Below are 23695 nucleotides of genomic sequence, written 5' to 3'. Positions count from 1 at the left end.
GTGTTCCGGCAGTTATTAAATAGGGACTAGTTCATGTTCACGCTAAGAGTGCTCTACACGTTCGCACCTCGGAAAATGTTCGTCTTTGTGAGTATTGACATGTGTAGAGACAGTCGTTATGTGTGTTTACATGGAGCGAACTGTATGCTGATGTAATGTACATGTTAAGCTAGGCTAATCGGCAAGTTGTTATTAAGATGTGTGTTAACCAGCGATTCATTTTCATTTTTTCTCATGTTCTAGTTACATAAAAACAAGAAAGTCAAGCCTTGTGTGGAAGACCTCTTCTATTTGTTCGCTAGCTGTCTAACCTCACAGGGTCACGTGTCGTGAGGGCAGCATAGAGGTTATTGTACTCGGCCCTGAAAATCTTAGAAATATGGTATCTAACCAGATTCTTACTCTGGATGGCATTACCTTGGCCTCCAGTAACACTGAGGAACCTTGGAGTCATTTTTGACCAGAATATGTCCTTCAACGAATTTAAAATCCTGCTCCTCACATACAATGTCTTAAATAATCAGGCCCCATCTTATCTTAATGACCTTGTAGTACCATATCACCCTATTAGAGCACTTCGCTCTCGCTCTGCAGGCCTACTTCTTGTTCCTAGAGTATTTAAAAGTAGAATGGGAGGGAGAGCCTTCAGTTTTCAGGCCCCTCTTCTGTGGAACCAGCTTCCAGTTTGGATTCAGGAGACAGAAACTATTTATACTTTTAAGATTAGGATTAAAACTTTCCTTTTTGTTAAATCATATAGTTAGGGCTGGACCTGGTGACCCTGAATCCTCCCCTAGTTATGTTGCAATAGACATAGGCTGCCGGTGGATTCCTATGATGCGCTGATGATGTGTTAATAGACCTCTCTGCATTGAATCATATCTGTTATTCATATCTGTCTCTCTTCCACAATATGTCTTTATCTTTATCCTGTCTTCCTTCTCTCACCCAATCGGTTGCAGCAGGTGGCCGCCCCTCCCTGAGCCTGGTTCTGCCGGAGTTTTTCCTTCCCACTGTCACCAAAGTACTTGCTCATAGGGGGTCATATGATTGTTGGGTTTTTCTCTGTATCTATTATAATAGGATATGCTGTACAATATAAAGTGCCTTGAGGCGACTGCTGTTGTGATTTGGCGCTATATAAATAAAATTTTAATTAAATGTTCATCTCAGCACAAATAAAACATGGTGACTGACCCCAGAGTTTCAAGTCCACATCCTGGACTCTCTAGAAAACCACACAGCTGCTTCACTCCTGAATCCTCCATCTTGTTGTTCTCACTCAGGTCCAGCTCTCTTAGATGTGTGGGGTTGGACTTGAGCGCTGCTGCCAGATAAGCACAGCTCGTGTCTGACAAACCACAGCTCCACAACCTGTATAAAGAATGAAAGATGGAGGTTTATTAGATAAAGTGTGTGCTCTTCTTCTGTTTAGCTTCTGCTTCTCCAGTCTGAGTGACAGAGCATCACTTGAAATCACAGAAAGTGATTGGTCAGCTGCAGTGATAGTGGCGGAGCAGTATTATGCTGTAGACCAACAGGAACAGGGGATATCAGACTGTTAGTGGGTTTAGTCATTCCTGCTGCACTGTTTGTCCTTCTTATTGACGTGACCTGCTGAGAACTCACACTGTTCTCTGTAGAAATGATTTCAGTCTGACTCATTACATGTTTGGAGGCATGTTCAATGTTTGCTCTTCTGGAAAATCTCACTATAAGATATGGAATATGCAAAAGAATAAAGACACGCTTCAATCTTTATGGACCCGTTTCCATACCTGCCACCATCATCCTACATGTTTGTACATAAGCTTATGAAATCCTGCCTGCTGTTAAAGTCTTTATTTATTACTCTACACCTGTTACACTGTGACTGTGCAGGCGGAGGTGCCTGAGCTCACTTGACCTGCTAAAGAGAGTCAGCTGTGGATTATTCATCGTTGTTTCTGATACTTAGACCTGTGAACAAGAAAACTACACAGTTAGTCAGGCTCTCCTCTCTCTGAATTAGGAAAGGTAAGCAGACCGTGGATGAGGCGCGGGCCATTCATTGAATATCATTATTTGAAATACAGTGAGTGTAGAATTATTAGGAAAGTTGTATTTTTGAGGAATTTTATTATTGAACAAAAACCATGTTCTCAATGAACCCAAAAAACTCATTAATATCAAAGCTGAATGTTTTTGGAAGTAGTTTTTAGTTTGTTTTTAGTTTTAGCTATTTTAGGGGGATATCTGTGTGTGCAGGTGACTATTACTGTGCATAATGATTAGGCAACTTAACAAAAAACAAATATATACCCATTTCAATTATTTATTTTTACCAGTGAAACCAATATAACATCTCCACATTCACAAATATACATTTCTGACATTCAAAAACAAAACAAAAACAAATCAGCGACCAATATAGCCACCTTTCTTTGCAAGGACACTCAAAAGCCTGCCATCCATGGATTCTGTCAGTGTTTTGATCTGTTCACCATCAACATTGCGTGCAGCAGCAACCACAGCCTCCCAGACACTGTTCAGAGAGGTGTACTGTTTTCCCTCCTTGTAAATCTCACATTTGATGATGGACCACAGGTTCTCAAAGGGGTTCAGATCAGGTGAACAAGGAGGCCATGTCATTAGTTTTTCTTCTTTTATACCCTTTCTTGCCAGCCACGCTGTGGAGTACTTGGACGCGTGTGATGGAGCATTGTCCTGCATGAAAATCATGTTTTTCTTGAAGGATGCAGACTTCTTCCTGTACCACTGCTTGAAGAAGGTGTCTTCCAGAAACTGGCAGTAGGACTGGGAGTTGAGCTTGACTCCATCCTCAACCCGAAAAGGCCCCACAAGCTCATCTTTGATGATACCAGCCCAAACCAGTACTCCACCTCCACCTTGCTGGCGTCTGAGTCGGACTGGAGCTCTCTGCCCTTTACCAATCCAGCCACGGGCCCATCCATCTGGCCCATCAAGACTCACTCTCATTTCATCAGTCCATAAAACCTTAGAAAAACCAGTCTTGAGATATTTCTTGGCCCAGTCTTGACGTTTCAGCTTGTGTGTCTTGTTCAGTGGTGGTCGTCTTTCAGCCTTTCTTACCTTGGCCATGTCTCTGAGTATTGCACACCTTGTGCTTTTGGGCACTCCAGTGATGTTGCAGCTCTGAAATATGGCCAAACTGGTGGCAAGTGGCATCTTGGCAGCTGCACGCTTGACTTTTCTCAGTTCATGGGCAGTTATTTTGCGCCTTGGTTTTTCCACACGCTTCTTGCGACCCTGTTGACTATTTTGAATGAAACGCTTGATTGTTCGATGATCACGCTTCAGAAGCTTTGCAATTTTGAGACTGCTGCATCCCTCTGCAAGATATCTCACTATTTTTGACTTTTCTGAGCCTGTCAAGTCCTTCTTTTGACCCATTTTGCCAAAGGAAAGGACGTTGCCTAATAATTATGCACACCTGATATAGTGTGTTGATGTCATTAGACCACACCCCTTCTCATTAAAGAGATGCACATCACCTAATATGCTTAATTGGTAGTAGGCTTTCGAGCCAATACAGCTTGGAGTAAGACAACATGCATGAAGAGGATGATGTGGACAAAATACTCATTTGCCTAATAATTCTGCACTCCCTGTATGAACATTGTTCTGCTACAGTCAATGGACTAAACCAGAGAAGAAGAAAACAGCCTTTACCATGAAGATCCTCCAGTATATACTTTTGCCAGTATAATATCAGCCTTATGTCTGTAATTTACTGTCAGCACAACTTTCACATCATATTCATCTCAGCACAACTAAAACATGGTGACTGACCTCAGAGTTTCAAGTCCACATCCTGGACTCTCCAGAAAACCACACAGATGCTTCACTCCTGAATCCTGCAGCTTGTCGTTGTCACTCAGGTCGAGCTCTCTTAGATGGGAGGGGTTGGACTTTAGTGCTGCTGCCAGATAATCACAGCTCATCTCTGATAAACCACAGGTCCTCAATCTGTATAAAGAATGAAAGATGGAGGTTTATTAGACAAAGTGTGTGCTTGAAATCATTCAGTGTTTCATAATCTGTTGAGAGCCAAAGAAGGTTCAGAATGTAGAAGTCAGGAAAATGGAAACTCCAAACAGCTGAAGCCAACAGGAAGCAGCTTCAAACACAAGAAAAGGAACAACGATCATAAAAACATGAAAAATTGTCAAGTTTTATCCTGTGAAATCACGTCTGAGAGGTGAGCAGTCTTCCGAAGCCTTCACTGTCTGATAGTGATGTTTAAATGTTGGCTCAGAGCAGGAGTTTTATCATTAGTTTGCTTTTCTTATTATGTTTATCTTCTGCTTCACAGATATTCTCTGAAATGTTTCCGCACTGTTGGACACTGTTTCACAGATTGCTGAGTGCCGTGACCTGCTAAAGAGAGTCAGCTGTTGAGTATTCATTGTTGTGTCTGACACTTAGAACTTTGAAGAAGAACGTTACACAGTTTATCAGGGTCCCTCTCTCTGAATTAGGAAAGGTCAGCAGGCCGGTTGGCACCCTGTGGAGGGCCGCGGGCCATACGTTGAGTATCACTGTTTGAAATGTGAAGATTGTTCTGCTACAGTCAATAGACTAAACCAGAGAAGAAAACAAACTTCCCCATGAACATCCTTAGAGTGGATCAGTATTATATCAGCCTGATGTCTGCAGTTTAGTGTCAGCACAACTTTCACATCATATTCATCTCAGCACAACTAAAACATGGTTACTGACTTCAGAGTTTCAAGTCCACATGCTGGTCTCTCCAGAAAACCACACAGCTGCATCATTCCTGAATCCTGCACATTGTTGTTGTCACTCAGGTCCAGCTCTCTCAGATGGGAGGGGTTGGACTTCAGCGCTGCTGCCAGATATTGAAGGCTCTTCTCTGACAAACCACAGGTCCTCAATCTGTATAAAGAATGAAAGATGGAGGTTTATTAGACAAAGTGCGTGCTTGAAATGATTCATTTCAGTTCCATAATCTGTTCAGAGCTGAAGAAGGTTTACAATATAGAAGTTTAGAAAATGGAAACTCCAAATAGCAGAGGTCAACAGGAAGAGGCTTCAAACAAACACAACAAAAGAGAAAAAATGTTCACACTAAAGTTGTACATTTCCACTGTGTGAAATGGAAAAAGAAATATCAGAGTCCAAAAATATTACCAATTCAGGAGGCCGTCAGTGGGACTGTGGTGAAGGCTCTACACTAAAGCTACACAAAAAGCTGAAGTATTCCTATTATTATGTTTAGCTTCTGCTTCACAGATATTCTCTGAATATTTCCTGCTGTTGGACAAACTAGCACAGTTTCTTCATTCAGGAGATGTCCTGTGGAGTTCATCTGTGCACACACAGAGCTACCAAACACATCTCATACTGAGCACGCAAACTTTGTAGAAATCGTTTAGCATTTCTCCAGTCTGAGTCACAGAGCATCACTTGAAATCACAGAAGCTCATTGGTCAGCTGCAGTCATGGTGGTGGAGCAGTATTAATAATGATGCTGTAGACCAACAGGAACAGGGGATATCAGACTGTTAGTGGGTTTAGTCATTCCTGCTGCACTGTTTGTCCTTCTTATTGACGTGACCTGCTGAGAACTCACACTGTTCTCTGTAGAAATGATTTCAGTCTGACTCATTACATGTTTGGAGGCATGTTCAATGTTTGCTCTTCTGGAAAATCCTCACTATAAGATATGGAATATGTATAGGAATGGAGCCACGCTTCAGTTGTTATGAACTTGGTTGCAGTCTATTGTCAGCACAACTTTCACATTATATTCATCTCAGCACAACTAAAACATGGTGACTGACCTCAGAGTTTCAAGTCCACATCCAGGACTCTCCAGAAAACCACACAGTTGCTTCACTCCTGAATCCTGCAGCTTGTCATTGTCACACAGGTCCAGCTCTCTCAGATGGGAGGGGTTGGACTTTAGTGCTGCTGCCAGATACTCGCAGCTGATCTCTGACAAACCACAGCTCCTCAATCTGTATAAAGAATGAAAAATGTAAGTTTATTACCCAAAGTGTGTGCTTTTTCTAATAACTTGTGCAACTTTTTTGTATTTACAGTTTTGTCTTAAATTAAATTTAACTAGCAATATATGTTAAAAAAAAACAAAAAAACAAATTGATTTTCAAATTATTTTTTTTTAGTTTATTGAACTTTTTTGCAATTAATGTCGTTACTATGGACTTAATACATACATAATGCATTAAAATTTGGGCTATAACAGTTGAATTCATGTATAGCAACTTGAAATGCTCCCAAAAATGGCACTGCAGCATATAAAAATATGAAGATAAGCTTAGGGGGACTTGGTTCTATGGTAGGTCTTAAAGGGTTAAGCGTAGCATGTCTTTATGGCTCTGCAATATTGATAACATCTTGGAGAAGATGTCTCCCCAATGTGATGTTTGTGTATTGCATGTACGGTTGGAAAGGTCTGTCATCTCGGTTGTGGGCAACTGCAACTGACAAATAAAGGCTATCATCATCACCTATCACCTTAATGTCACTGTTGACTCTATTCGGCAGAGCCAGGTAACTAAGACGTGATCTGTCATGTCTGCATGTGTGCGCAGACCATAGGTTGAGTATCACTGTTTGAAATGTGAACATTCTTCTACAACAGACTTTACCATGAACATCCTCAGTGTGGATCAGTATAATATCAGCCTTATGTCTATATTTAGTGTCAGCACAATTTTTACATCATATTCATCTCAGCACAACTAAAACATGGTGACTGACCTCAGAGTTTCAAGTCCACATGCTGGTCTCTCCAGAAAACCACAAAGCTGATTCACTCCTGAATCCTGCAGCTTGTCGTTGTCACTCAGGTCCAGCTCTCTTAGATGGGAGGGGTTGGACTTGAGCGCTGCTGCCAGATAATCACAGCTCATCTCTGACAAACCACAGCTGTCCAATCTGTATAAAGAATGAAAAATGGAAGTTTATTATTATTATTATTATTATTATTATTATTATTATGATGCACTGGCTCCCTATTAAATTTCATATTGATTTTAAAATCTTATTGCTCACTTTTAAAATCATAAATAACACCGCGCCCAGCTATCTTGCAGATCTCCTCAGCTTTTATACCCATGGGAGAGCGCTTAGATCAGCAAGCCAAATGCTCCTGGTGCGACCTAGATCTCGGCTCAAGACCAGAGGTGACCGCGCATTCGCCACTGTCGCACCCTACCTCTGGAATGACCTCCCTCTAGCTATTCGGGGATTTGATTCAATTCAAGCTTTTAAATCTCGATTAAAAACGTATTTGTTTAGCCTTGCTTTCTCCGCCTCCTAGAGCCCGCATTTTTAGTGTACTGTAAGTTATCTTTTTCGCTTTATTAATATTTATAATGTTTTAACTTTCAGCCTTTCGTGTTGTGCCTACTATGCCTGGTGTATTATTGGTTAGTTATGTCACCCGCCTGTTAGTATATTTTATTTGTATTTTGTGTTTTGTATTTATTATTGCTCTTAACTCGTTCTGTGAAGCACTTTGGCATACCTGTGGTTTTTTAAATGTGCTATATAAGTAAAATTGTAATTGTATTTATTAGACAAACTGAGCTTGAAATCATTCAGAGTTTCATAATCTGTTCAGAGCTGAAGAAGGTTCAGAATGTATAAGTTTAGAAAATGGAAACTCCAAACAGCTGAGGTCAACAGGAAGCATCTTGAAACAAACACAACAAGAGAAAAAACTGAATTTTTCACATTAAAGTCATACATTTATCATAAAACATGAAAAAAATGTCAAGTTTCATTCTGTGAAATCAAAAAAACTGAACAAGAAACATCCAGGTCCAAAACCGAAAAAATTACCAGCTTAGGAGGCCGACAGTGAGACTTTGGTGGAGGCTCTACACTAAAGCTACTCAAAAGAGCCGAAGTGTGAAGCTGAAACTGTAAACCTCTGAGTGAAATAGCTACAGTATCTTTCATGTCACAAGAAACGTTCTTAATGCCACGCTGATGAAAGCATCATGCTTTTTTGTCCTGCTGCTTTTATTGAGTCACACTATGAAACTGTGCTGAGCCACAGCTGAACCAGCATCACTGTACAGCAGACACTTATAGCACTTGGCTGCTTCCACTGAACTCTCTGTAAGGAGTTTCAGTTTCCTCTTCTGGTCCCTAAGTTCAGAACAACAAGGTTTCAAATAACTTTGATCTAGCAGCATCAGCCACAGAAATGCAGAGAAAATGCTTTGGATCTCTTCGTTGTGTTGTATGATGCTGTGTTTCCATATCTGGCGTCTTTGTTGCTTTGTGAGGATGGATCACTAATCTACTGCAGCTTCTGATAAACAAGCTGGACCTGAACCTGGGATCTTCACTTAGAAAACACTTGTGAGTGGAACATGTGAGAAGTTTTGTGCAGACAAGTGTGGATTTAGAGTGTGGGACGAGCTCTCCACAGTCTTTGTGGAGATCCACATTCTGTATAGTGCCTGTGAGAAGCTGGAGACATTTCTCCTCCAATTCCACTGAGCAGCTGCTCGTGGTGGTGTTAGCTTCATGCACAGCTGGTTATTGTACTGGGAATGTTCTGCATACGAGTGCAAGCAGTCACAACAAAGCTCAGTGTGGACGATGCTGTGCATGCGCCAATGCTGATTGGTTGGAAAGTGGGCGGGAACAGGGAAGAGAGTGACAGCAGCATTCAGCACAAACATGGAGGATAAAAGAAGAAGAGCATGAGAAACTCAGAGGCTGCAGTGGACACTTTTCATTGTTTTAATGCTCGCTTTCACTTCATCTTTACCAACAACAGCACAAGCAGAGTAGTCTACTGACTGCATGACTGCGACAGCTTGGCTCAGGCGATTAGAGGATCATCAGGGGGTCCTTTTGTCCCTCTGTGGGGGGTTACTCCCACTAGGTTTATATCTGGGACTCTCCACCATTTGACCTTAGAACTGAAGAAGCTTCTCGGATGAGAGGTGAAACGTCTTCAAGTAACTTAAAGAAGTCCAGACGCTTTTCTTTGCAAGCTCCTTTGACTATCAAAGCTCAGGAATCAACAGGTACCAACTCCACACTGTTTCTGTTTCACAGATTGCCATGAGCCGTGACCTTTGACCTGTGAGGGCCACGTGTGGGCCACGGGCCATACGTTGAATATCACTTTTTGAAATGTGAAGATTGTTCTGCTACAGTCAATAGACTAAACCAGAGAAGAAAACAAACTTCACCATGAACATCCTTAGAGTGGATCAGTATAATATCAGCCTTATGTCTGCAGTTTAGTGTCAGCACAACTTTCACATCATATTCATCTCAGCACAACTAAAACATGGTTACTGACTTCAGAGTTTCAAGTACACATCCTGGACTCTCCAGAAAACCACACAGCTGCTTCACTCCTGAATCCTGCAGCTGGTCGTTGTCACTCAGGTCCAGCACTCTCAGATGGGAGGGGTTGGACTTAAGCGCTGCTGCCAGATAATCACAGCTCATCTCTGACAAACCACAGTCCTCAAATCTGTATAAAGAATGAAAGATGGAGGTTTATTAGACAAAGTGCGTGCTTGAAATCATTCAGTGTTTCATAATCTGTTCAGAATGTAGAAGTTTAGAAAATGGAAACTCCAAACAGCAGAAGTCAACAGGAAGCAGCTTCAAATAAACACAAAAGAAAAAACTTAATTTTTCAAATTGAAATTGTATATTTATCATAAAAACATTAAAAAAAAACTTGAAAAAGTCATGTTTCTCATTCAAGTAACCACAGGCTTCACTTTTAAAGGCGAAGTTGAAAAGAAACGGACATATTACAAGTTCAAAAACACTTTATTTCCAGTCACATTATTAAAGCGGACAAACTACGAGCTCATTTTCATTTCAACAAGTCATCTTCAACCCTGGTCTCTATGTGCAGCTGGCTGTGAGACCAGTGCGCAGGGGGGCGTCTACAAAGCGCACACTGAAAGAACATCACACACCAATTTGCTTCCAGCACTTTCACACAAACATCTACTGTCATTATTTTCACCAAACTCTGTGGAGTCTTTTATTGGAAATTCAAATGTGATTCAAATGGTCAGACAAAAGAGGGTTATGAGGAAAGATGATGAAATGTTGTGTATAAGCAGTTATCGAATCATTTTCCTCATAAACCGAACAACATGACTCACAAACATGTTTTTACAAACTCAGTGTTGGACTTTGATCAGCAGGATAACCCTGATGTTTCAAAGTTTATGATGATTTCCTTAGTCTTCTCCACATTCAGGGACAGCTTGTTGTTGCTGCAAAACTCAGCCAGATGGTTAACTTCACTCCTGTAGTCGGTCTCATCGTTGTCGCTGATGTGACCTACCACAGTTGTGTCATCTACAAACTTGATGAAGAGGTTGGAACTGTGTCATGGTGTGCAGTCATGGGTCAGCAGAGGGAAGAGAAGAGGAATCAATAGGTATCCTTGGGGAGCCCCTGTATTCAGTGTTCTTATGCTGGAGATGTTGCTGCCGACCCATACTGTCTGCTGTCCTCCTGTCAGGAAATCTAGCCACCAATTACACTGATCCCCAGCAGATCCAGTTTGTGAATGAGTTGCTGGGGAATGATTGTGTTAAATGCTGAAATGAAGTCTATGAACAGCATTCTAAAGTATAAGTCTCTAGTGTCCAGATGTGTGAGGGCTGAGTGAAGGGCAGTTGAAATTGCATCATCAGACAAGCGGTTTGACTGGTATGGGAACTGAAATGGATCAAGGTTGGGGGGAAGAGATGTCTTGATTTGATGCATGACTACCCATTCAAAGCACTTCATAATGATTGAGGTGAGTGCAACCAGTAGTCGTTGAAGCAGGAGGGAGACGACTTCTTTGGTACGGGAATGATGGTGGAGGCTTTGAGACATGTGGGAACGACAGCCTGGCTCAGTGATGCATTAAATATGTCAGTGAATACATCTGAGTTTCACAGATCAGTCCCTCAGCGCTCATACAGGGATGTTGATAGCACCTGAAGCTTCATGTGTGATCCTACCTACGCACTATCTGAGGATAGTGTCACCACCTGTTCATTGGGGGTGTGTGGAAGTCTTCTGTGTGGGGGTGTAATTCTGTGCCTCAAAGCGAGCAAAGAATTACTTCAGCTCATTTGGTAAAGAGGTGGAACTGACGGCGGTCTGCGGTGCAGGCTTGTAGTCACCTCATCCCTGGCTCTGAAGGCCACATTTCTCACCCTCAGAAGCCTGTAGACCTCACCTGTGAGCCATGGTTTCTGATTGGCCCTGACAGTGATAGCCCTGTTCTCTGAGACACCATCCGTGCATTTTGAAATGTAGGCAATGACAGTTTCTGTATATTTCTAAGGTCTAAGTTGTTGTCATGTGCGATGGCCTGTTTAAAGATCTGCTCATCTGTGGCCAAAAACACTCTTGCAGTGCCTCTGAGGACCATTCTGGGCATACACGTACCTGCTTACAAACTGGTGTGGTGACTTTGACCATGGGCCTGGTATTAGCATAACAGTGATGTGATCAGAGGCAACAAGGTTGGGGGCAGGGTGCTTTGTAATCTCCTCTCTGGGTGGTGAAAACATGTTGTTTCCTCATGTAGGAAACTTAATGTGTTCATGCAGTTTGGGAAACACAGTCTTTGGGTCTGCATGATTGAAAACACCCGCTAGGATGAGAAAAGCATCTGTGTGGGCTGTCTGCTGCTCACTGACATGCTGATACAATTCATTTAGTGCCTCACTTCTGTTGTTGATATTGGAGCAGGGAGGGATGTAGACAGCAACAAACAGCATGGCTGAAAATTCCCTCTGGAGGTAAAATGGTCTGTACTTGATGATCATAAGCTCCAGCAGAGGTGAACAGTGTTTTCAGGCCACAACAGCATCACTACACCAAGCATTGTGGATGTAAACACAGAGTCCTCCTCTGCTAGTCTTACCTCTTTTGGCGAGAGATCTGTTTGCTCTAAAGCATATTAGCTGGTCAAGGGGGCCGAATAATTTTGCAAGCCACTGTTAGTCTACATGATCCAGCTTGTTGTCCAGGGAGCGCTCGGAGGACAGTACGATGGTGTGAATAGCAGGTTTCTGTGAATTAGCTGCTAGCTGACTCCACATGCATTCGTCATTACCCCTCTTCTGTTTCCTCTTGTACCAACTGAGACGTTTCTACTGTGGACGAGATCTAGTAGAGGGGGTCACTGATAGGGATGGGTATCGTTTAGGTTTTATCCAATACCAGTACCAAACCGGTACTTCTGAAATGGTGCCGGTACTTAAACGGTGCTCGAACTGGTGCTTAAAGAATGGAGAACACAAACTTTGTCCAAAAACCTCTCATGTTTAGCTGTTTTTTTTGTAAAAAGAAAACAATGTTAGCCTTTTCTGCAGCTATGGGGCATATATGGTATCACTCTTGGCTGGAAGCAGTGCTTAATCAATGAAAAAAACAGAAACTTTATCCAAAAACCTCTCATATTTAGCTGTTTCCCACTTTTTCTTTGGTCATTTTAGCTTTTTTGGCCAGGGTGAAGGGAGTATCTGCCATCAAACAAGAAGACAGCTGCATGTAACTACGACAGTGTTTGCTAGTTCACCTTACATGCATTAATGTAATAACGTGGTTAGCCTACTCAACGTAAATTACACACGAACAACATTAAGCTACTCACGCAGAGAAGAACAGCTGTTGCTGCATCATCATCTGTCATCATTTCTGCTACACTGGCAGGGCTAGGGGCCAGGACTCTACTCTTTGGGTTTTTGGGGGATGTTGCTAACTCTGGGACCGATAACAGGCACCACACCTGCAGTAGATGTGCCGGTGTGAGGTCTCGCAGCAAGCTATCAAATATGGTGCATTTCTTGGCTTTAAAAAAAACCGATATGCGTCACCAGGTGTTTCATCAGATTCGAGGTGTTACCTCCTTTGCACAGTATCACCTTAAAGCACTTGTTGCAGGCTGCTGAGTTTGGATCTTTTGCTGTGAAGTACAGCCAGACTTTTGACCGCTTCGCCTTGAGCGTTCTTAATCTGTAGCTCTGCTCTAAAAGAATGTACATACCTGGGCCCGCCTACTACGCTTGCAAAGGTAAAATGATTGGCTGGAATCCAAAGTATATGACATCACAGGAAAGAAAGCACCGAAATAAAGCACCGAAATGTGCGCTGCTTTTCGGTCTGGTTACTACCGTTTATGTCAGAACCGGTGCCATGATGGCACCGGATACCGGTACCCATCCCTAGTCACTGATGGTGCCTCCAAAGCAGTCTGTAGTTCCTTACTGTAACTTGTAGCTCTTGTTAGAGTTGATTATTTTAATAATAATAATGGATTGGATTTATATAGCGCTTTTAAAGGCACCCAAAGCGCTTTACAATGCCACTATTCATTCACTCTCGCATTCACACACTGGTGGAGGCAAGCTACAGTTGTAGCCACAGCTGCCCTGGGGCAGACTGACAGAAACGAGGCTGCCATATCGCGCCATCGGCCCAGTAGGCAGTAGGGTAAACTGCCAAGGACACAACGACCAGGACAGAGAGCCCGGGGATCGAACCGGCGACCTTCCGGTTACAGATACGCTTCCCAACCCCGTGAGCCACGGTCACCCCATGTTCCTTACTGTAACTCGTAGCTCTTGTTAGAGTTGATTATTTTAAGATTGGTATTTGTGCAAAGTCACATGACCATTGCTTGCATTTCTGTTGATAAAATGTTTTTTCCTTATTAGGTCGTAGCTTCTGTACATATATGAGATGCAAGCAGCCTCGTTGCTATAGTTTTCCATTGCACATTTAGAAACCACAAGGTTTTGTTCTTCGAAGGTGCAAGACTGCTCACCTCTTCTTTTTACATGCTTAGTGCACATGTTGATTTGTTAAAAGGTTGCCCTATATGGAGCGACTGGAGATCTTGTGAAAGGTCATGCCATATATGGTGTCAGGAAAAACACACACACAGACGCTGAAGTTGCTCACATATGCTTGCCTTGAATGTATAACCGTTTTCACTCAAATAAAAGGAGCCATAAGGGGATTGAGGTTTGGAGTTGGGTGAGCTTAGGTGAGGAGTGAATGACTCTCTCAGAGATCCTGGCCGGGATTTCCTTGTGACAAGTAAAAGATAAAAGCACTGTGGTTTTGCTCTGTTTACAAGAATTGGTCTCTGAGACAGCGAGGTCTGTGACTTTAGACCTAACAGCTCTTTCACGTATGAAAAGTTTGTGCAATTTCTTCTGTTGATTTTAAACAAAAAAGAACAAGAAAAACAGGAAAACAAAGATAGGAACACTCTTTTGCCATTGGTTAGGAATGACAGCTGTGGATTAATCAGGGTCCCCTCTCTTTGAATTAGGAAAGGGCGGCAGGCCGCTCAGCACCCTGTGGAGGGACACGTATGAGCCGCCAGCCATACATTCAGTATCACTGTTTCAAAGGTGAAAATTATTACAGTTAAAACATTAAACCCGAGAAGAAGAAAACAGACTATACTATGAAGATCCTCAGTGTGGATCAGTATACCGTATTTTCACAACCATAAGGCGCACTTAAAAGTCTTAGATTTTCTTCAAAAAGTACGGCGCGCCCTATAGCGCAGCCCGCCCTGTGTGTTGTAATGAGGACGTAGTAGAGAACACCATGAGAACGCTAAAGGGAGAAGCGTTTCGACGGTCACCATTCGGCTAAAAGCAGTTTCACTTTCACTTTTTATGAAACGGTGCCATTTTTCCATCCGGACCAGGACTACGGTAGCGCAGCAACTTCCAGCGGATTATAAGGAAAAGCTGGCCATCTTCCGCTCCTACTGCAGCAAACACATCGGCGACAAACACATCCAGCGATGGATGACCGATGGAGACCACAGTTTCACCAAGAGTGGAAGGCAGCGCCGGGCGAGTTACGCCACAATTTGCCAATGGATTGTAGATGCTTGGGCTAACATGGCTGCTGGCACTGTTGTTCGAGCTTTCGCAAAAGCCGGCATCGTTTCCGAGGAGCCGCACGGCACGGAAAGTGACTCTGACAGTGAAGAAAGTGAACCTGGCATGTTTGATGGAGATTCAGCGCAGCTGTTCAATTCAGACACAGAGGATGAGGACTTCGATGGGTTTGATTGATGATAAAAATGTGAGTACCAAACTTTGTTTTGCTCCTGCTTTATTTTTAAATACGCACACTTGTATGCTTGTGTTATGTTGATGATGACGATTACTGGTAATAAAAATGTGAGTAAGGTACCGAACTCAGGTTTGCTCCCGCTTTACTTTTAAATACGCATACGGTACTTGTATGCGCCCTATGATCCAGTGCGCCTTATGTGTGTGTTAAATACAGTAATGGCACACATAACTGAGACTGCGCCTTTTAGCACAATGCGTCTTATGGTCGTGAAAATACGGTAATATCAGCCTTATGTCTGCAGTTTAGTGTCAGCACAACTTCCTCATCATATTCATCTCAGCACAACTAAAACATGGTGACTGACCTCAGAATTTCAAGTCCACATCCTGGACTCTCCAGAAAACCACACAGCTGCTTCACTTCTGAATCCTGCAGGTTGTTCACGCTCAGGTCCAGCTCTCTCAGATGGGAGGGGTTGGACTTGAGCGCTGCTGCCAGATAATCACAGCTCATCTCTGACAAACCACAGATGCTCAACCTGTATAAAGAATAAAAGATGTAGGTTTATTAGACAAAGTGTGTGCTTGAAATCATTCAGTGTTTCATAATCTATTCAGAGCTGAAGAAAGTTCAGAGTGTAGAAGTTTCAAAAATGGAATCTCCAAACAGCTAAAGCCAACAGAAAGCAGCTTAAAAAAACCCACAATAACAGAAATAAATGTTCAAATTAAAGTTGTGCATTTCTAGAAAGAGTATTTTTAAGACAGCGTCGCTATTGATCATCTTCTGTTCAATAAAAGTTTGGTTTTCCACATGTGAGTGTTTATGATGCACAAAAGACTGAGTGCAAAGAAGGAGCGAGGATGACAGAGAAATGGTACAAGAGCATCAACACCAGTGAGGAAATTTCCAGAAGGATTTTGGAACCTGTTGGATTAAATCACAAAACCAAGTTGTTACAAAGAAACTCCATCATATTATTGCTTAGCATGTCCCACGGTTCCTCTGGGATGTTTAGAACTTGTAGAAGTGCACCATTTTCTAATGATTATAGTCTAAAGTCAGAATATGATCCACTCACTAATAATTGATCAACAAATTGATTTACTCTGCCTTACAGAAACCTGGTTGCAGCAGGATGATTATGTTACTCCAAAAGTTGATTCTGTTAATCTGGACGTAGCGTTTTCTGGGAGAAAAGTTTCGTCACTCATCCAAGTGACTTCTTCAGTCACTTGAAACCACTCCAGACTGAAGAAGTCACTTGGATGAGTGACGAAACGATTCCCCCAGAAAACGCTACGTCCAGATTAACAGAATCAACTTTTGGAGATTTATTTTCCTGGATGATTGAGAATGCATCAAGACGATGATTATGTTAGTTTAAATGAATCAACACCCCGCAAGTCATTCTAACTACCAGAAATCTCGAAGCACAGGCCGAGGGGGTGGTGTGGCAGCAATTTTTCACACCAGACTATTAATCAGAATCAGAATCAGAATACTTTATTGATCCCTGGGGGAAATTATTTTTGTTACAGTGCTCCATTTTAAACCAACATTAAGACAAGACAGACAATACGCTAACTAAGAATAGTACAATATATACATATATATATACATACATAAGTCACTCATAAATAAATAGTTGGAAAAGAAACATGTGTAGTTGTAGCAGCAAACAGTGTGTTAAGTGGATGCGTTGTACAGGGAGATGGCCACAGGCAGGAAAGATTTCCTGTGTCGTTCAGTGGTGCTTTTAGGTAATCTCGGTCTCTCACTGAACGAGCTCCTGTGACTGACCAGCATGTCATGGAGTGGGTGGGAGGTGTTATCCAACATTGTCTTTATCTTGGACAGCATCCGCCTCTCCGACACCACCTTGAGGGAGTCCAGCTCCATCCCCACAACATTGCTGGCCTTACGGATTAGTTTATTAAGTCTGTTGGCATCTGCGACCCTCAGCCTGCTCCCCCAGCATGCAACAGCATAGAGGATCGCACTGGCCACAACAGACAGGCAGATGTTGAAGGACCTCAGTCGCCTCAAGAAATAGAGACGACTCTGGCCCTTCCTGTAAAGTGCTGTGGTGTTTTTAGCCCAGTCCAGTTTATTGTCAATGTGAACTCCAAGGTATTTATAGTCCTCCACAATGTCAACACTGACCCCCTGGATTGAAACAGGGGTCAAGTGTTTCCTGGTCTTCCTGAAGTCCACGATCAGTTCCTTGGTCTTTGCCACGTTGAGCTGCAGATGATTCTGCTCACACCACTATTAATTAAATTAATTAATTATTAATTAAAGAAAGACCAAGACAGACTTTTAATTCATTTGAAAGCCTGATGCTTAACATTGTCCACCCCAGCTGTGAAACTCAGAAACCAGTCTTACTTGTTATCATCTATCGTCCACCTGGGCCTTACACAGAGTTTCTGTCTGATTTCTCAGACTTTTTATCTGATTTAGTTCTGAGCTCAGATAAAATAATTATTGTGGGTGATTTTAACATCCATGCAGATGCTAAAAATGACAGCCTCAACATGGCATTTAATCTGTTATTAGACTCAATTGGTTTCTCTCAAAATGTAAAAGAACCCACCCACCACTTTAATCACACTCTAGATCTTGTTTTAACATATGGCATAGAAACTGAACATTTAACAGCGTTTCCTGAAAACCCTCTCCTGTCTGATCATTTCCTGATAACATTTACAATAATTGATTACACAGCAGTGGAGAGTAGACTTTATCCCAGTAGATGTCTTTCTGAAAGCGCTGTAACTAAGTTTAAGAATATAATCCACCCATTGTTATCATCTTCAATGACCTGTACCTAGAGCAGAACAGCTATCTGAACGCTAACCCAGCAGAGGTCAATTATCTTGTCAATAATTTTACCTCCTCACTAGGGGTGGGCCATATAAACGATATACAATAGAAACGATATAAATTTGGCCAACGATAGAGATTTTGACTATACTGCTCTATCGCGTTAGCGCATGTTGATGATGTCATCAAGCTGCGCCTGTTTTGGTCGAAAGCATCGCAGCGGCTACAACCATTATCATCTGCAAATTATCTCGGGCGACAGTCATAGCAAAGAGATGAAGCACTTTTGAAGTATGGGGAAAGCCAAAAACTGCACTTCCGTAACATTGATTCATTAATGTTGAATTCTCTCGCAGCTGTTTTATTCCCATGTTGTTGCAGTATATTAATAACTAACCTCGTATTGTGGATGAATAATCACAGTTGTTCTCCTCACTGAAGTTTGCACCGTGTATAGCATCCTGCTATACGATTGCATTTGTCCCTAACCACCAGAATCCCTTGCGTTAACTTTTATCAAGTGGAAAAAAAGTTGCCGTTCATCCTCCAGCTTCACTGTGCTAATGTTATGCTAACATAGCTGTGTCGCTAGCAATCACGTAGCACAACATTTTATACCAGATAGTCCAACATCAGTAACCCTACAAACGCCACTGCTGTTTAGTTTTCTGTCTTCATTTATGTGGAAAGTGGTAGCAGAGGCCTCAAATCAGAAGTACCTGACTCCGTGGTATAATTCTCAAACACGTAGCCTAAAGCAGATAACTCGTAAGCTGGAGAGGAAATGGTTTGTCACAAATTTAGAGGATCATCATTTAGCCTGGAGAAATAGTTTGCTGCTTTATAAGAAAGCCCTCCACAAAGCCAGAACATCTTACTATTCATCACTGATTGAAGAAAATAAGAACAACCCCAGGTTTCTCTTCAGCACTGTAGCCAGGCTGACAAAAAGTCAGAGCTCTTTTGAGCCAACCATCCCTTTAACGTTAACTAGTAATGACTTCATGAACTTCTTCACAAATAAAATTTTTATCATTAGAGAAAAAAATACCAATAATCATCTCAAAGATGTAATATTATCTAAAGCTACTTTTAGTACCATTGGTATTAAGTTAGACTCTTTTTCTCCAATTGATCTTACTGAGTTTACTTCAATAATTACTTCTTCCAAACCATCAACGTGTCTTTTAGTCACCATTCCTACAAAACTGCTCAAAGAAGTCCTGCCGTTAATTAATGCTTTAATCTTAAATATGATCAACCTATCTCTAATAATCGGCTATGTACCACAGGCCTTCAAGCTGGCTGTAGTTAAACCTTTACTCAAAAAGCCATCTCTAGACCCAGCAGTCTTAGCTAATTATAGGCCAATCTCAAACCTTCCTTTCATATCAAAAATCCTTGAAAGAGTAGTTGTCAAACAGCTAACAGATCATCTGCAGAGGAATGGTTTATTTGAAGAGTTTCAGTCAGGTTTCAGAGCTCAGCACAGCACAGAAACAGCTTTAGTGAAGGTTACAAATGATCTTCTTATGGCCTCTGACAGTGGACTCATCTCTGTGCTTGTCCTGCTAGACCTTAGTGCAGCATTCGATACTGTCGACCATAATATCCTATTAGAGCGATTAGAACATGCTGTAGGTATTACAGGTACTACGTTGCAGTGGTTTGTATTATATCTATGTAATAGACTCCAATTTGTTCATGTAAATGGAGAGTCCTCTTCACACACTGAGGTTAATTATGGAGTTCCACAGGGTTCAGTGCTAGGACCAATTCTGTTTACATTATACATGTTTCCCTTAGGCAGTATCATCAGAAGACATAGCATACATTTTCACTGCTATGCAGATGACACCGAGCTCTATCTGTCCATGAAGCCAGATAACACACACCAATTAGTTAAACTGCAGGAATGTCTTAAAGACATAAAGACCTGGATGGCCGCTAAATTTCTGCTTCTTAGTTCAGATAAAACTGAGGTTATTGTACTCGGCCCTGAAAATCTTAGAAATATGGTATCTAACCAGATTCTTACTCTTGATGGCATTACCTTGGCCTCCAGTAACACTGTGAGGAACCTTGGAGTCATTTTTGACCAGGACATGTCCTTCAACGCACATATTAAACAAATATGTAAGAATGCTTTCTTTCATTTGCACAACATCTCTAACATTAGAAATATCCTGTCTCAGAGTGACACTGAAAAAACTAGTTCATGCATTTATTACTTCCAGGCTGGACGACTGTAATTCATTATTATCAGGATGTCCTAAAAACTCGCTGAAAAGCCTTCAGTTAATCCAAAATGCTGCAGCAAGAGTGCTGACAGGGACTAGAAAGAGAGAGCATATTTCTCCTGTTTTGGCTTCCCTTCATTGGCTTCCTGTTAAATCCAGAATTGAATTCAAAATCCTGCTCCTCACATACAAGGTCTCAAATAATCAGGCCCCATCTTATATTAATGACATTGTAGTACCATATCACCCTATTAGAGCACTTCGCTCTCGCTCTGCAGGACTACTTCTTGTTCCTAGAGTATTTAAAAGTAGAATGGGAGGCAGAGCCTTCAGTTTTCAGGCCCCTCTTCTGTGGAACCAGCTTCCAGTTTGGATTCAGGAGACAGACACCATCTCTACTTTTAAGATTAGGCTTAAAACTTTCCTTTTTGCTAAAGCATATAGTTAGGGCTGGACCAGGTGACCCTGAATCCTCCCTTAGTTATGCTGCAATAGACGTAGGCTGCCGGGGATTCCTATAATGGTAGTTTTTCCTTCCCACTGTCACCAAAGTGCTTGCTGATAGGGGGTCATATGATTGTTGGGTTTTTCTCTGTATCTATTTTTGTGCGATCTGCTGTACAATATAAAGTATCTTGAGGCGACTTTTGTTGTGATTTGCCGCTATATAAATAAAATTGAATTGAATTGAATCACTTCGACATACAGGGAGTGCAGAATTATTACGCAAATGAGTATTTTGTCCACATCATCCTCTTCATGCATGTTGTCTTACTCCAAGCTGTATAGGCTCCAAAGCCTACTACCAATTAAGCATATTAGGTGATGTGCATCCCTGTAATGAGAAGGGGTCTGGTCTAATGACATCAACACCCTATATCAGGTGTGCATAATTATTAGGCAACGTCCTTTCCTTTGGCAAAATGGGTCAAAAGAAGGACTTGACAGGCTCAGAAAAGTCAAAAATAGTGAGATATCTTGCAGAGGGATGCAGCAGTCTCAAAATTGCAAAGCTTCTGAAGCGTGATCATCGAACAATCAAGCGTTTCATTCAAAATAGTCAACAGGGTCGCAAGAAGCGTGTGGAAAAACCAAGGCGCAAAATAACTGCCCATGAACTGAGAAAAGTCAAGCGTGCAGCTGCCAAGATGCCACTTGCCACCAGTTTGGCCATATTTCAGAGCTGCAACATCACTGGAGTGCCCAAAAGCACAAGGTGTGCAATACTCAGAGACATGGCCAAGGTAAGAAAGGCTGAAAGACGACCACCACTGAACAAGACACACAAGCTGAAACGTCAAGACTGGGCCAAGAAACATCTCAAGACTGGTTTTTCTAAGGTTTTATGGACTGATGACATGAGAGTGAGTCTTGATGGGCCAGATGGATGGGCCCGTGGCTGGATTGGTAAAGGGCAGAGAGCTCCAGTCCCACTCAGACGGCAGCAAGGTGGAGGTGGCGTACTGGTTTGGGCTGGTATCATCAAAGATGAGCTTGTGGGGCCTTTTCGGGTTGAGGATGGAGTCAAGCTCAACTCCCAGTCCTACTACCAGTTTCTGGAAGACACCTTCTTCAAGCAGTGGTACAGGAAGAAGTCTGCATCCTTCAAGAAAAACATGATTTTCATGCAGGACAATGCTCCATCACACGCGTCCAAGTACTCCACAGCGTGGCTGGCAAGAAAGGGTCTAAAAGAAGAAAAACTAATGACATGGCCTCCTTGTTCACCTGATCTGAACCCCATTGAGAACCTGTGGTCCATCATCAAATGTGAGATTTACAAGGAGGGAAAACAGTACACCTCTCTGAACAGTGTCTGGGAGGCTGTGGTTGCTGCTGCACGCAATGTTGATGGTGAACAGATCAAAACACTGACAGAATCCATGGATGGCAGGCTTTTGAGTGTCCTTGCAAAGAAAGGTGGCTATATTGGTCGCTGATTTGTTTTTGTTTTGTTTTTGAATGTCAGAGATGTATATTTGTGAATGTGGAGATGTTATATTGGTTTCACTGGTAAAAATAAATAATTGAAATGGGTATATATTTGTTTTTTGTTAAGTTGCCTAATAATTATGCACAGTAATAGTCACCTGCACACACAGATATCCCCCTAAAATAGCTAAAACTAAAAACTACTTCCAAAAACATTCAGCTTTGATATTAATGAGTTTTTTGGGTTCATTGAGAACATGGTTGTTGTTCAATAATAAAATTATTCCTCAAAAATACAACTTGCCTAATAATTCTGCACTCCCTGTATAAATGGTAAATGGCCTGTATTTGTATAGCGCTTTACACTACATTCAGTCATCCACCCATTCACACATACATTCACACACCGGTGATGGCAAGCTACATCAACACATATTTAAACATGGTTGTAATCAAACTGCATCAGATTATTGGTGATCAACAGAAATCCTTGGACTCAGCTCCACAAAGATTTCCAGTTTGTTTACTGTTAATGCAACATGTACAACAGGTCCTGAGAAACATTAGCAGTATGACAGCTGAGTGTCAGCTTCTTCTTCTCATTCATCACACTTTGTTTTCATTCATGTCCTCCTCATATTTACTTTTTAACATTATTACAGTTCAGTCACAGATTCACTCAAACACATGATCATGATTCATGCAGATTTGAGGAGCACACATCTGTTAGCTGTTCTTTCTTTCATGGTTAAGCTTGTACACTGATCTACAGCTGACTGACACTGAGTCATTTCCTCAATCATAAAGTCAAAGCTCAGTGGAGAGTGTACATCTGCACAAATTTACCTTGTTACAAAAGCAGAAATCCCAGTTAAACATTGGTTTGCTAAACATAAAGCTTTTACGGCCAATCAGTCATCAATATATCAGGATGGGGACGGCAATGACATCACAGATTTACCATCAGATCAGAATAAAATCTATGACCTCCATCTTTGTAACTCTGAGACTCTTTGGATAGTGTTGATATCAGATTGGAAGTTTCCTGCACTGCAAACATTGACTGTGTTACACACTGATCAGTGATCAGTCATTGTTTGATTGGAATCAATCACACTGATCGATTCATCTGATCAAAGTTCAAGCTGCTCAATGATAAGCATAGACATTATAATAAATGATGGATTTTGTATAAACTTTATTGAGTCTATGATGATGACAGAGTGATTCCTGCTCCTCTGGATTCACACAGAGCTTTTGCTATTTATTTACCCTTTGCCATTGTGAATCATAGTGTCGGACTCCGTGACTCACACTGAGCATGCTCAGAGCTGATTGACCTGACTCTGATCAGCTCATCTGCAACAGGAAGGTACTTCCTGGAAAATAGCTTATTATCTAATATGAGCTGATTATTGTTATTAATGCCTTATTCTCGTCACAGAGCACTGCACTTTCAGACTGCAGGCTTACTTGTGCTTCCTGGGATATTAAAAAGTAAAAGTTTAAAAGTGTTTCTAATAAAAAGATTTGAAAATAAATGCTTGTCTTTTTTAACTGTTGCTGGA

The 23695-nt window shown here is 41.7% G+C and overlaps 2 protein-coding genes and 1 long non-coding RNA gene across 9 annotated transcripts in view; 1 reads left to right on the top strand and 2 right to left on the bottom strand.

Annotated features, from left to right (window-relative positions):
* Positions 1–23695, top strand: part of LOC146673017 (uncharacterized) — a 406340-nt gene that overhangs the window by 366861 nt on the left and 15784 nt on the right. The gene's annotated exons all lie outside the window — the stretch shown is intronic.
* Positions 1–23695, bottom strand: part of LOC146673018 (ribonuclease inhibitor-like) — a 48538-nt gene that overhangs the window by 12431 nt on the left and 12412 nt on the right. For 3 of the 6 annotated variants that reach the window (XM_085401490.1, XM_085401488.1, XM_085401489.1), the window contains 7 exons: positions 15491–15664; positions 9344–9520; positions 6772–6948; positions 5829–6005; positions 4744–4920; positions 3814–3990; positions 1198–1374 (listed from right to left, as the gene is read on the bottom strand). In XM_085401490.1, coding sequence (XP_085257616.1) covers positions 1198–1374; positions 3814–3990; positions 4744–4920; positions 5829–6005; positions 6772–6948; positions 9344–9520; positions 15491–15664 — 1236 coding nt within the window. The remainder of the gene's footprint in view (positions 1–1197; positions 1375–3813; positions 3991–4743; positions 4921–5828; positions 6006–6771; positions 6949–9343; positions 9521–15490; positions 15665–23695) is intronic. The other 3 variants (XM_085401492.1, XM_085401491.1, XM_085401493.1) reach the window with 3 other exon arrangements.
* LOC146673019 (uncharacterized) overlaps positions 1–23695 on the bottom strand; it is a 54200-nt gene that overhangs the window by 19953 nt on the left and 10552 nt on the right. The window lies entirely within an intron of this gene.

This window comes from Rhamphochromis longiceps, linkage group LG3 (genome assembly GCF_057381845.1).
Source record: "Rhamphochromis longiceps isolate RC_006_pf linkage group LG3, R_longiceps_female_GT1.1, whole genome shotgun sequence".
NCBI classification, from domain to species: domain Eukaryota; kingdom Metazoa; phylum Chordata; class Actinopteri; order Cichliformes; family Cichlidae; genus Rhamphochromis; species Rhamphochromis longiceps.
The sequence above is the reverse complement of the archived record's forward strand: the minus strand, read 5'-3'. Positions and strand labels throughout refer to the sequence as shown.